Source organism: Dromaius novaehollandiae, chromosome W, assembly GCF_036370855.1.
Source record: "Dromaius novaehollandiae isolate bDroNov1 chromosome W, bDroNov1.hap1, whole genome shotgun sequence".
Lineage (NCBI taxonomy): Eukaryota > Metazoa > Chordata > Aves > Casuariiformes > Dromaiidae > Dromaius > Dromaius novaehollandiae.
The window spans coordinates 55,981,161-55,995,828 of NC_088130.1; the positions used below are offsets into that span (position 1 = coordinate 55,981,161).

Here is a 14,668-nt window from a genome sequence, read left to right on the forward strand (position 1 = left end):
GGACAGGGTCTTCAACAAAGAAACAGAAAAGGCCTTACTTCTGTGAGTTGCATCAAAAACATCTGTGGCAGTTTTCTTTCCCAGGGGGTTTTCAGCAGTCAGTGTGATATTATAGACCCTCTGTTGGTTTATATCCCAAGAACAAGAGCACTGCTCAGAACAACTTACTGTGCACGGAACCAAGCTTTGGGAAAACCTATCAAAGAAGAGGGGGGAAAAAAATGAAAGACATTTTTCCATAATGTAGAATCAAGACAGATGTGGAAATTGCTGATGCGCAACTAGAATATAGCATCATGGAAAATAAAGCTGAAGGGGACTGTGAGAGGCCACCCAGTTCTTTCCCCTAGCCCAGAGTAGGATGAATGTAGGCATTCTTACAATTAGAAAAAAGTCTTTCTTCTTACTTCTTATCCTTTTGGGATACAGCTAAACGTATCAAGGATTTCATCACAGGTTTACAGCTTCCTAAATTAGGGACTTAATATGCCAAGAATTAAACCATTCACATGGCTGCAGTTAAGCTTTTAAATAAAACAGTAATTTCAGTGCAGCTTTTTTTTTTTCATTGCCATCATAATATTTTAATGGAAGTGAATGATGCAGAGACCATGAAGGTACTATGCAATGATGACCTATCTTCTGCTGAGATCTTCTAACAAAAGTTTGTTATGATAACATGAGGCTTCTGGTCTGTTTTGTGAGTTCCCCTTTAACACCCTTTCTCTGCAGTCCCTGATGCAAGGTCCCACTTCTCTCCTAGGGGTTTAGCTGCCTATGTGGCAAGGAGTCAAGACTCAGCTCCGATATGCCACAGCTGCATAACCTTGACCCAGACTGCTGAGGAAGAGCTGTGAGAAAGTCTGTAGAGAGATAAGAAAAGGTAAAATCACAGACAGAAGTAGGATTGTTGAGATGGGATTGTCAGTAGCTCAAGGATTCAAGAAGATAAATACCAGCATGGAAAGTTATAAAATCCTAAAGCGTAAGAACCAGGGAAGTTAGTCAAGCTAATTGGGGCTAGTTGGGAATCACCAGTTTGAGTCAACAGTGCCATCATCAGTGTTAAGGGGTGTGAACATACTAATACTTAGCCTAAGAGCTTATTAAATCCTAGTTATCTTTCATGTTATAGTTACTTTATACTTTTAAGTTGTGTATATCCTGCTTGCACAGTGTCTTCATGCCTAGCTAAAGATACCCAAACAAACTGACCAAAAAGAAGTGTTATAACACCCTCTATCAAGCAGAAGCTGGTCTGACAGACCAGCAATTTATTATAGCTAGTCTATCTCAGAGCAGTTCTGCACTGCTCAACCTTTGTTAAAAAAGCTGATCAATGAGCTGGAAAGAGGCAGGCAGCTAACTGCAACATGGATAAAGAAATATTTCCACAGATTTTAAGGAACAGAAAGAACTTGACTGCTGTTCTGTACAGCACAGGCCAGAGTTAATATAATTATGAGGAGACTTACTCTTCAAACAAAGTGTATTTTGTTGAATGACGTCCATAGAGATAGGTGTCTCCTCCTCGGCTCCAAGTACATATTATCGTTTTCATGTCTTGAGTTTGGCAGGAAAAATCGTTAGGTATATCAGGTGGTTCTTGTCAGGGGGAAAAACAAAAAGCCAACAGCATGGCAATTAAGGCAAAAGTCATCAACACTCTCACTGTATTAACAAACTACAAATAATCAATGTGTACAAAGCCTGCTTTACTACAGATGTTATTATTTCAATTGTACTTATTCAATGACCACTCCATAGAGGAAATCAGAACTACACCTTAAGTTAATTGCATTCCAAACACTTCCGTAGAGAAGAACTTTTTGTTAAAATAATAGATTAATTAATTTGTATGGTTTTCTACACATAAAGCTTACTTCCATGCTTGGAAGGGTGGGCTATGTTGAGTTTTACTACATGCACACAGACAGTTAAGCTGGATTCCTAAACAAATATATTTATTAAATCATTCACTTGTCATGGGATCAAGTCACCAAATTAATTTGAACATGCTTAAAAAGACAAGTTCTATTCTGTAATGTTTTCTACATGCAAGTGAGTTTAGAGCTAAAGTCAGACATTCAGCAGAGATCAGCTAGACATAACAGGACAATGCCAACTTACAGCAAGTTTTTTGTTTCCCCTCCTCCTCTCTCCAAGTCATTCTTGACTGAATAGCAACAAGAAAAGAGAACTGAACTAAAGCATTCACTTACTACCCACAAAGAAAACTGCACGACTGTAGCATTCGTCTTCTTTGCAAGACTCTCGACAGTACACTGTGATGTGATGCCCTTCTTGATGTGCCACATTTTTCACAGTGAGCAGTCCTATTTGAGTGTCTGTGCGATTGAAATTATGAACAGCTGGCAATGAAAAGAATTCCTTAATGATTTGACCTTTCCTTCCAATGCAGCAAAGAGTGATGTCAAAGCCTTCCTCTACAACTTTTTCATCTGGAAAGATTTGTGGTCCACTGTTATTTGAAGTGTCCAAACCTGCAAATTAACACACAATAAAGCATTTCAAAATGTGCTCAAGGTGGGGTTTCAATCTGAATACATAACTGAGCATTTATACAAGCATCTGCTCATGTTATATTATCCATTCATGTACTTTCATACAGTGTTCTTCTTCATGTAGAGATCAATTAGATATGTAACCATACCTAAGTTTCTGTTAAATCCATTCATGTACAATATAGTTCAACAAACTATCTGAAGGAAGCCTAAATCCAGCTTACTGCCTTTTGCTTAGAGGAAACAAAAAGTTTGTGTTCAAGAACTGCCCTTACAGATGAATACTGCCTCCTGCACCTGTGAACAGCCTGATGCTTACAGCCAAAATGCCTGCTCTTGCAGATTTTGAGCAGGGGACTGGAAACATGCCATGTTCTGAAGGCACACAGAGCCCAGCTAAGAGGAGTCAACATTGCATGAATCAGGAAACTCAGATCGGAATGAGACTTCTATGGCTTTCAGTGTTGGACTCCCTCTTGGATGTAAAAATTAGTGGGACTTAAGAGACTCATGGGCTTTTGGACAGGTTAGAGATAAAATATGGTCTGAAGGATTTGATGAAGTCTGGATTCATTACCTTTCAAAGAGCTCTGAATCAGGTCTTAAATACTATTTCCTTCTCACAAACTAATCCCACATTTTGATCCCTATCCAATTTCAATTAAAAAATAAAATGTCCAGGACTAAGGTTAGTGAGACTGAAAGGGGAGTCTTGCATCCCATCTCCCATTATATAAGCCGAGGGAGAAGGGCAATTTGTGTGCCACAATCCAAGTAAACAGACCTGCGCTGCTTTTATGACCTCAAACTGTTGGTGATCCAAAGAAGAATAGTATTCCTTTACAAAATCATTGTAATCATTCTTTGCTGAAGCAGAGTTATGTATTTGTTTAAATGACTTAAATTCCCTGGAAACCAAGTTGTTCCAGTAAGTCATGTTGTAATCTGAAAAAAACCTGTTTCTTGCTGTATCATTTGATTACATTTTTAGTCCACCCCCTGTATGCTCTCATATAACTCACAGAAATTCATTCCAAGTGACATAAGAAGCTGACTTGCTCCTCCCTCTCTGCTTCTTTAATACTAAGCAGAGCTATAATCCCAAGACAAAAGAGATATTCAAGCATCAGATGATGCAGCCGCAGCTGTGCACTTCCTCTCCTCTCCCCCAGTCTGACCCAGTGATAACCTAAGCTACAGCCAAGGCTCCTGCCTTGGGCAAAAGCTGAAGTCAAGTGAGCAGGCCAAATCAGCCTTCACACTTCCACCTTTCACTGGGGGATAAAAAGAGACTCCATAGAGCACCAAAAAAAATCTACTCAAATCCAAGTTTGCATACCACTCAGTGTACAGCATTGTTTTAATGTGTGAGCAAGAAAAGCTCTAAAACTTTTCACCTATTATGTAAGGACAATGGTCTGCAAATCAAGACAATAGTTGAAGTATTACTATTATTGCCAGCAGAAAGGAGTTGGTTAGTGCTTAGAGATGAAATGGTCCAAAACAAATTATTGATTTGGTGTTCTCTCTCTTGAATTGGTCACTATCATTAAAATCATCAGCAAATTAAGATCTAGCATTGTACTGGAAAAAATAAAACCAATATTGCAAAATCTTATTTTGCTTACCCAGGACGGTCTCCCATAGACTCCACTGACTCCAGATTTTTGATGCTTCTGCTTTACTCCTGATCCTCACCGAGTGTGACATACACTCCAAAGGTAAGTCTGAATCCCACTTCCAATGAAGAGGCTTTCTTGATTTGTCAAGTGTGACGTTATGAAACTCCTATAAACAAAGGCCAGTCAGGCAGAGTATTAAAATCACAGCAATGCATAGATATTTACTTTGGAATTACAATCAAACACAGAGAGAGAAAGCAGGCTCAAAGGAGGAAAACGCTTTTGAAAACATCAGTCATTGAAATCCACGCTGCCACATGTGATCTCATATTCTCAGAGGTCTAAGTAACTGCTTACAAATCTGCACTAGCCGTGCTGTAGTGACAGAGATGTTGGCAAGACTACTTGATGATAACAACATAACTGTGAGTCAGGCCCTGCTTCTCAAGAACTGGACTTGCTTTCAGAGACTTTCAGCAGCTTACTTGTGCCTGCTGTTACAGCAGTCTGCATATACATGCTGCTGTCTGGAGATGCACCTTCTCTAAAGCTCTGGTTTACATATCTCTGGTTCTGGATTACAGCATGCATTTGCACTGACCAAGGAACTACACAGATATTATCTCATTGTAGTTCACAGAGGCTGCAGACAGCACTGCCACCAGCAACAAGCAGAGGAGGAAAGTACCTGCCAGTTTCCCCAAAATGCTTCACTGCTGTAATATGCACATGCGAGAAACATGAAAAAAAAAATATTCAGGAGCGTTAGAGATCCAGAAAGCTAACAGAAAAAGGATGGCCCAAAGTATAAAATGGAATTGAAAAGTCATGAGTGCAATATGCTCCATAATTTGGGAAACAATTTTATATTGATATATAAACGCAGACAAACAGCAAAAAAATTGAATGTTCTGCTTCTCCCATACAGAAAATACCTTGCAAATTCCTCTCAGCAGGTACCTGCTAAGGCTTACCTGGTCCTTCAATGGGCTGTACTAATATTTAGCCCTGCAACTCAGACTAACAAGGGCACCAAGCAGTCACACAAACAGATATGGATGAAAAGGTACCCCGAGTATGAATCTTCCCTGGCATGAGAGCCCATAAAAAGCAGGAAGGAAGGGCTGAAAACATTTCTATTAATGGCCTGCAGTTAAAAATACATTTCAGAACAGAGCAAATATTCAGTATTTCTAAAAGCAACCGTGCCAGTTTCTCAGCATAGAGATCAGTGATGCTCCAATGAGCTGTATCAGAGCTCTAGCTCACACTGACAACTATAGTACTGCTTTCCATCACTGCTTTCCATCAGCAACACCTGCACTTTTGTAATAGCATGACTCTGACAGACACTCTGCAATCATTTTACAATTTAACTTGTGAATTATAGCACTGAGGAACGTAGCTGCTGCTTTTAAAGTTATATAGACTGTACATGCTTTGGTGTGAGCAGATTCAGAGTTTTGTTATTGTTACACACTCTTCAGAATAACACAGAAGCAAATGCATTCCTGTGTGGCAGTGACATCCAAAATACCTTATTTATTTTCCATGCCATATTTATTATGAGTACCAGTACAGACTATGTCCTCGGATTTGCATAGCTCTTTCTTTCTTCCTGCAAGTTAACAGGTTTTGTTGGAAGATTACTCTGAACAACCATTTGATTGCTTGGAGCTACATGACCCCTTTTTGCAATTTCAGGGTTAGATCTATTCATGAGGTGCTAAAAATCCTACCCCCTGTATCAAGGTGGCCAAAATCTTCTGAACTACATACAGCTCTTCTGCAGTGAAGTTGTGGTTCTTCAAACTCAGAGAGACAAAATACTACTAACTGGCTGATCAGCAATAAGTTATGACTCTTTTATGACTCTTTTAACAGTGTTCATCTTATTTTCTTGACTCTTAGTTTCAGGGGAAAAAAGCCCTTCTCTGCTTTATATCCCTCCTAACAAACAGCAGCTTTAAATGAGTTAGAAGAGTTTCCCAGTTTTACTGGGTTTTAGCATATGTATTTAATATTCTTCCAGTTAGATCAGCAGATGACTCATAAAAAGCTGTAATATCCCCAAAACCTGCATTTAATTACCAAACGATTTTGTAAGATCCAAAGGAGAGAAAAAATTTCTTGTGATACAGCAGTTCTCACAGTGAAGTCACAAACTGGTAAAAAAATTAGGAGCAGGCTTAAGCCATAATGATTTGGGTGATCATATCTGCACCTCCTGAGAAAATCTGGCTAGTTCAGGTGATAAGACAGGCTAGGACTTGCCAGAAGAGACATCACTACCTTCTTCCCTAACTGTAAGCACTGGGTATAAGGTGACTGCTAGCAGGGCCAAGCACAGGCCTCATACAACCTGGCTCACATGGAGACTATTTGGTTCCTAAGATGAGAAGTGTTGCAGCAACACATGACTTACGCTCAATTAGTCACTAATGAAGGGCAGTAATCATGCTACAAAAAGATAACTAGTTGCCTGCATTAGGAGCAAAAAAGGAATTTTTCTGGAAGGCTCCTCAGGGAACCTACACCTTTGAAGGGGAATGGAGGCCTTTAAAATCAGATCTCCGAAGTCTGCCCACCACAGTACCTGAATAAGGATAAGCAAGGTGTATCTACACTGCACAGGCAAGAATGACTTCCTCATCTGAGCCAATGTTTTGTTTTCACAAAAACTGGACATAAGATTAGGCCAAGTGTGGCACCTAGTGAAATAGGGAGGTATTTCTAGCACAACTCAGGAAATACTGTGTTATAAATGGTAAACCTAAACAATAAAGCAAGCTGCATATGCATCTGAACATTTGATTTTCCTTCAGGTTCATCCATATTGTAGACATCTAAAATACCCTTTTTTGTTTAAATACACTTACTGTCCACACAATAGTATTTTCTTCTGTTCGACTGACTTGTATTTCAAAAGACATTGACAGCTCAGCATCATGCGCTGACTTGCCAACATCCCATTCCACCAGCAGACGCTGAAGAGGCAAATCTTTGGAAACGTTAAGGTACATTACTGGAAACAGAAGGGATTCTAGAAGCAGAAAAAAGACACAAAAATATTAATGGCTTTGTATGCTTCAGTCCTTCAAATGTGTTTAAGCTACAAAAGACCAAAATTTCCATGCCAGTTTTCTCATGGGAGTCATTAGTCAAAGCAGTGGAGCAAGCAGTATGACATACTAGACCCTGCTCCCATGTCTGACACTGACTTCCTCACAGTCCAATAGAGAAGGTAGCAAAGGAGAGTTCTGAAAAAAAACCCAGACCCTAAAGGAAAAACTCTCTAATCCCATTATCATAAGCAAAATTTAATTAAGCCATTGCTAAGCACCTTCCCAAAGCCCACTTAGATTGTGCACCTTTCCAAGCTTATGCAGGGTGCAGATGCTTTTGAGTATATCCATTATGTTTATCACATTGAAAAGGCAGATCTGAAAAAACAGAGCTTAGAAATAAGATTGTAAGCCAGTTCAGAAGGAAAAAAAAATAGAGAAGTGATCCAGAGGCCCACACAGTTTATATCAAAAGCAAAGATAATCTTTTATCTTCAGGCATGAGAAAGCTAGAATGGAGTTCCTGATTATACTCCGTACCCCACCCCCCAGGTCTTAGGTATGCTATTTAATTTCATTATGTCCTCAAATTACTAGCTATTTTATCAGACTATCAATCATTCCTTTTTTAGTCTTAAAAAGAGGAACACCACAATATTAATAGGGGCTCAATTTCAGGAAACCTCTGCCTCCAGCAAGCTCTCTAATCATTAGGACAGAAAATTCAGGCTCATTTTTGCTCTCTGGCCTAATGAAGATTAATTTAGTTAATGCAAGTCAGGTATTTGAAAAGGAAAGATTAAGAGTTTCCCTTCACTAGCTAGCTCAGACCGCAGTCTAGCTTTAGGCACATTCCTGGTTGCTCTACACAGAGCTTAGGTCTTTAATTCAGGGCCATGGATTCTTCTGCGAGAATTAGACAGCTAGTTATAATGGCACCTCCATCCCTTTGTGAGCTCAGGTTTAATCCATCACTCAGACTAAACTCCCATTTGGTGTTAGGAAAGGAAAGGTTTCATGAGCTGACAAGCCCACTGAAAAGTAGAGATCACCTTACGAGTGGTCCCCCTTTTGGGGCGTGGGAGGGGAACTGCTTTGTCCCCCTCCCCAAAAGACAACTTTTAGCAGAGATGAAATAGGGCACTCACTGACTTATATCTTCTCCTCCCTCTGAAAAAAGAAAAAAAGAAAAAAAGAAAAAAAAAAGATCTGGTTGTTAACAAAGCCAAGGAACTGAAACATCCAAGTCACTGGGTTTTTTCTTTTACCACAGTTGCTTTCTAAGGTGTTTCTGCTTGCTATAAACGAAGGGGTCACAACATTGATACCGACCAGGACGCAGAAAGAAATCACAGAAGCAGCTGCATGTTTTAATAACAGGACTCACTCTGGACTTTCCCACCCCCTGCAGTCACAGCCCTCACCTAGCCTGGTCTGAGACACCTTAGCCAGCTCCTTCACATAAAACTTCCACCTCCGGTCATTTCCCACACATGCGCTTCACCACTGGCCTAACGATTATCCAAGACACTCGGAGAATGTTACTGGCAGCAACACAAGCGTTCAGGAAATTTAGTCATTGTCAGGTTCGGGCATGTTCTGAGAACCTGTAAGTCGATAGCAGCTGCCCATGGTAGCAACCGGACACCTGAACCCTCGTGTAATTCATGCTGCAGTGCCCGCTTTGCACTAGCGCCTGCGCAGCAGTTTCCCTGTGTGTGAAGCTTTGCATTAGCCGTGGGAAATGAAAGGCTCAAGGGAAGCACAACCTCTGACCAGTCAGGGGAAGGAATGAATACTTTGTAAGTTTAATAATTATGAGAATACAGACACTGAAACCACTGAGTTGTTCATACAAGTCCAGACTATAATTAAAGAATAAATGGAAGAAAACATCTATTGTACCACAGCTAACAACTTAGAAATAATCCTTTCTTCCAGCAAATTTTTATCTTTCAGCAAATCATCTACGAACTGTATTTTTTAAAATCTATTCTATTTTGAAAGGTACTGAAAGACAAAGCAAAATGAAAACCACGTTTTCAATCTAGAGGAAACTATTGCCATCCTACAAAAGGCTTTTTCAGATGTGCTTGGAGGAGGGAATCAAGGTTTCGTTCTTCAGGCACTGGCTCTCAGAAACTGTTGTTTGTATCCTAGAAAGTCTTAGAGGAAGAAGTATACACACACACACACACACACACACACATCTTCCTCTATCAGTTCTATCAATGTCAGCCTTAAAACTTAATTATTGGAGAAAAGATAAACATTTGTGAATATATGATAGCAGGAGCTGAGAGAATTAGTGTCTCCTGTAAGGGAAATTCGAAGATGTTTCATATGCAGAAGTAAAATTTCCTGTTCGGCCCTGTTTACAACATGGTCCTTAAAAACAGATCTGCTGCTTAACAGTTGCTTTGGAACAGCAAAGATTGAAAAATACTGACCATTGGTTTTATGTTACCTTGGGGAAATCCAGCACTTATGGCAACTAGTTCATGTCTAGTATTGTATAAATAAAGTAAAAGGCCTGGGAATGAACTTGTGATGAAAGAGCAGCAATTTTTGGTCTTACTGGAAAACAGAATTATTGTTAGCTCTACTGCCAAGGACTGACTAGGCAGGGAGCCAGAACAACCCAAGAAACGATGTGAGCCATAAAATCAACTGCGGAAGGAAAGGATCTTATATTTTGGGAACATACTACAAGACACACTTCATCTCCCATATTCCACAGATTTTCACCATCAAAACAAGATAACCAGGTTTTAGTGCTTGAGATATCTCACTGCTGTGAAAGGATTTATCAGTACCAGTCTGCCAGTGACAGTCTTGCTGATACATGTAAAGATGGTGTTTGACTGTTAAAATCCCGTGTATGGTAAGGAATCAACTGTAAAGCCGTTCTTCTTCAGCACGTAATCTTAGCTGCTCGTTTTTTGGTCAGCTTTATCTGTACCTTCATCACCCTGTTATCTGAAGCACTATGCAACCAAGCCTATGAGGGGATCTCATTTTGTGTATAAAAATGTGGCTGCTCTCAGCCTCTGGGACCTTATTGTGTTTTCCTTCTGCAATGCTGAACCAACTGGGGGAAAACAGATGAGCCCAGCACAAAGAAACAAACCTAAAGGAAGGGACCTGGCAAGTCTTTCTATGAACATCAGAGGCACAAAGTAACTCTCAGGGAAACATAACACATACACCTGGAAAGAAAAGCCAGCTAGTTTGCAAAAACCTTTACTAGGGCCAGGGAAGACAGGCTGCCAGTGAGCAAATGTTCTGCAAGTGACTCTCCTTTTCTTTACCACTCCCTGTGGCCTTTCATATACTCCCCTTAAGGAAACTGGTTTAGTTCCCCTCACAGAATGAACCCAAACCTCACAGATAGATCTAGCATCCTCTATACAGAAAATGATGCCCTCCTGGATCCTTGTTATCCATCAGCAGTGAGAACAGAGAGAGTAAGAAAAGGACACATTTTAGATATTCTTGGAAGCCAACAAGTTGCAAAATTATGTTAAATCTCTCATCTGCTTTGTGAGATTCACCAGAGGCAAGTCAGAAACTGCTGTTTAGTTGTACAGATAGGACAGGCAGCAAAACAGAAACTGAAGAGCACCCCAAGAAAATGCCCAACAGGGCTCCACACCTAGGTACATGGTAAGGGAGAAACTGTCTACAACATCTGTTTATCATTAATCCAGACCACGATACGAGATGACAATATGCTGCATGACTTGATGTTATTCCCATTGAACATGTCTTTAGCATATTAATACAAACAAACAAGTCTTCCAAAATGAAATACAGAGGATTTGGTTGACTAGTATAGTACTGGTATAGTACCTGCCTGTCATATTTTACATTTTGTGGTTTTTTGCTTCCCAATTTTTAAATACAGATTTTTTTTTTTTTTTAATTCTGAGCTTGCAGGGCTTCCAGCTATCCAGAAATACATTCCACAGCCTCAGCAATTGAACTTACAAGCTAAACTTGGGAGGCTAAAGCTGGGCACCTACTTGTAGCTAGGTTCATGTATGGAAGCCAGATTTTTCAAAGCTCCTTTATAGCACTCCAAAGCCAGAACTCTCAGATGCCCAGTAGCTCCGAAAAGCTGGCAATGGGCATGCCTACATACATGAGAAAGTGGTTTGGACAACAGTTTCAATAAGACCTATGTAATTTTCCAGACTTAACCTTAATTCAAGTATGCTACTGATAAAACAGCCTTGTCAAAGAGAAAAAATTGATATCTTATAGCTGTTCTCTAATAAGGTTTGTAAATCCAAGATTTGACAAAATTGTTATGGTTCCTTCATACAGAACTAAATCATGGCTCTTTTATGACAGTTTTAAAAATTTTTCTGCCAGAGAACTCAAATTGGTGTGTGTGCTGTGATGAGGTGGGCAGGCTGTGCAACTGAAACCTAACAGACTTGCGTTATCTGGTCACATAAATGAGCTAAACTTGCAACATGCAACCCTCTTCTCCCCACAAACAGACACAAATTGCTCTTCAGGCATAACTGACTCCTTGTACTCAGAGAGATCCTCCTTCCCACACCAAGTCCAAATCCTCACACCAGGCAGCCATAATACCTCTTAAAATAATTCCCCCTGCTTGCACCACAGTTCCTTCATGACAAATCTCCCGAGCCGGAGACAGAAGGAGACTGTCTTTCCTCACTGCAGGGAGAAACCCAAGCCTCTGTCTTGCCACAGCGAAGTGGCTCAGCACTTCCTTCTAGTAGATACACTCTGAGCACGATTACAGCTGAGAGCAGCAAATTGCACAACACAGATGGCAAGTCTGCTTGCATGGAGAAACACAGCCGGAGGAAGGCTGAATAAGAGCTCCTGTCCATTGTACGGTGCCACTATGAAAATATATTAAAGAATGTAAGGCTCCATAAAAACGAGCAGAAAAATAATACTGTATGCTAGAACAACTATGAGCTAATGAAACTACGGGTTGGTTGTAAAAGATTCTGAAAGTACTAAATATTGCGGTTCCCTTACAACTCCACTGGCGTCTTCAGGGTGCATCATTAAAAGAAATCTTTGCTTATCTTCCAAATTTTCCTGATCACCTTCTCTTCTCCTTCTCTGGGCAATTCTATCTGCAAGTGTCACTACCGTGTCTCTTGCAATGATGAGGAGCTTGCCTCTCTTCTTCGAGTTCTTTTCTCAACTTTATGTTCTGCAGAGCCTGGTATAACAGAGTCCAGATCACTGGTCAGGGCTTATAGACATTACCATGGTACCAAAAAATAGAAGAAACAATATAACTAAGGATTCTTTTAGAGGCCAAGACCCTGAAAACCACTGAGTTACAAATTGGGAATTAAAAACTTTTGTCGTATAATTTGCACATGTAGAAATGTTTGCAGCATTCATGGTTATAACTTCAGCTCCTAGGAAAGTTAAATAATCAAGGAATCTTAAGACTTGTTTTAACTTGAAAGTTAATTCAAACTAAAATAGCTTTATGATTAACAACAGGGAGTAATTTTATCCCTGAAAAACTGCGTGTGAAAACAAGTGACTAAGTTACTGTAATGCTGTAACTGTTTGGACTTGCCTGCATTACAAAGTTTTGCCACTGTAGGGATACTCGTAAATAGAGTCTCAAAACTGAGGAACAGGCACCTTGAGTGAATGGAGAGCAAACACATGAATTTCAAGGATGAAGAGAGGAGAGAAACAAAAAAGTCTTAAATACATATATCACCCCTTCTGTATGATACCAAGTACATTCAAACAAACAAACAAAATCCCTCCCCCTCCTTCACCTTCTTAATTAAGGCAGTACAATTTCTATAGCGCAGACTATACCTTTGTAAATTCTGCCTTCTTAAAGGTGGTCACGTAAAATCCAATTAAAAACACTCCTTTTCTTTTTTCTTTTTTTTCTTTTTTTTTTTTTTTAACATTTTAGAGCCATGCCCGATCTATTACCAGCAGCAAGTGTGCAAACAGCCTTCTGGAATGTTACCCTTAACTTCAACTTTGTCCTCTAGGAATATGCAGAGGTGCTTTTTTCTTTATATTAGATATGCAGCTAAATTGCAAGAAATAAAAATCTGGTCCTGAGATTTGGTGGCACAACCAGAAAAGAAACAACAGAAAAGCTAAAGTTTACATAGATGAGGCAATCAGGAAAAAAGAAAGTATAGGAAAGATGTAAAAGGGCATAAAGTTGTCAAAGAGCAAATAAGTTATTTAAAAAAGAGTGAGTACAGATCAAAAACGTATAAGACAGAGCAGAAGCAGAAAAACACATTCTGACTTCATAGCATTGCAAGCTATTGATTAAACAGACAACCTTGCACGATGAGATTACAAAAGGTAATTTTACAAGTTGCTTCATCTCCTTACCAAAGAGAATAATTTGATTAAGCATGTAACTCTCAGAGGAGAGTTACAAATGAACAGAAAAAAAAAAAAAAGAAAAAAAAATGTTCAAACATTTACCTTGATGAGAGTATGCAGTCCTCAGGAGGAACAGTACTGCCAGAAACACGAAGTGATTCATCATTCATCCACCTTTTCCTGCACAAGACCTATCAGGACAAAAGGCATTTCTTTTTATTTATTTATTTATTTAAGGAGAAATGCATGGCAGACAATAGACCAGATATTATTACTGTATTTAAGGAAAAAAACCAACAATGACCCCCACACACTCCAGGCAACTTATGTGAAAATCAGGAAAAACGGACACAGAAAGATAAAGAATTAAAAAAACCTCTTGTTTTAGGACTGCTTACAGTATAGCATATTTTGCATATTTCCAGGGAATATTAAAGCTAAATTTGTCTTGACATATTTTTGGCTTTCCTCCTGCACAAGTAGCAAGAGATTTATTCTAACACTGAAAAAGTAGTATCAAAGTTGCCAAAGGCCCTGCGATTTCCAAAACACAATTCGGCTCCATCTGAGAGCCTGACTGAAGAGTCCTGCCAACCTCAGCGGTTTTCAGCCAGCAGCAGGACACTGCATGGAGGGTTCCAGTTGGGTTGGAGTCGAAATGCACATATCAAAGTCTCAGCAACTTCCATTCCTAGAAAGATTGTCTTCTCGAGCACTGAAGAGCCCCGTATTGCAACCCTTCTGCAGCTTGCAGTCTCCCACTCCAATGGGCTGAAACTCTCTTTGGCTTGCACAGTTCAGTCCTTAGGGGCTGATCAACTGTCAGATCTCGTAAGACATAAATCACCTGCAAATTCCCCAGTGTAGAAGGAAGACATACAGAGAGGTCACAAAAGGCTGAAGGCTGGTTAGTATCAGCCATGAAACATTCAGCAGTAGTAGAGTTAAAGCTCACAGGCAGAGAGGGTACGGGAGTCCAAACGACTGCAACAGGAACACACAGAAACACAGCTATCTTGAACTTCCAGTTTCCACGTTTTACATTTCTGGAGCTGCATAGGATACTGATAAAGAGTGT

At 39.8% G+C, this 14,668-nt stretch overlaps 1 protein-coding gene across 3 annotated transcripts in view; it reads right to left on the minus strand.

Annotated features, from left to right (window-relative positions):
* LOC112983591 (oncostatin-M-specific receptor subunit beta-like) overlaps nt 1-14,668 on the minus strand; it is a 34,554-nt gene that overhangs the window by 12,474 nt on the left and 7,412 nt on the right. For 2 of the 3 annotated variants that reach the window (XM_026100814.2, XM_026100812.2), the window contains 6 exons: nt 13,693-13,781; nt 7,027-7,190; nt 4,154-4,313; nt 2,223-2,504; nt 1,476-1,605; nt 39-196 (listed from right to left, as the gene is read on the minus strand). In XM_026100814.2, coding sequence (XP_025956599.2) covers nt 39-196; nt 1,476-1,605; nt 2,223-2,504; nt 4,154-4,313; nt 7,027-7,190; nt 13,693-13,756 — 958 coding nt within the window. In that variant the 5' untranslated portion in view covers nt 13,757-13,781. Of the gene's footprint in view, nt 1-38; nt 197-1,475; nt 1,606-2,222; nt 2,505-4,153; nt 4,314-7,026; nt 7,191-13,692; nt 13,782-14,185; nt 14,330-14,668 lie in introns of those variants that run through there. The other variant, XM_026100813.2, reaches the window with a different exon arrangement.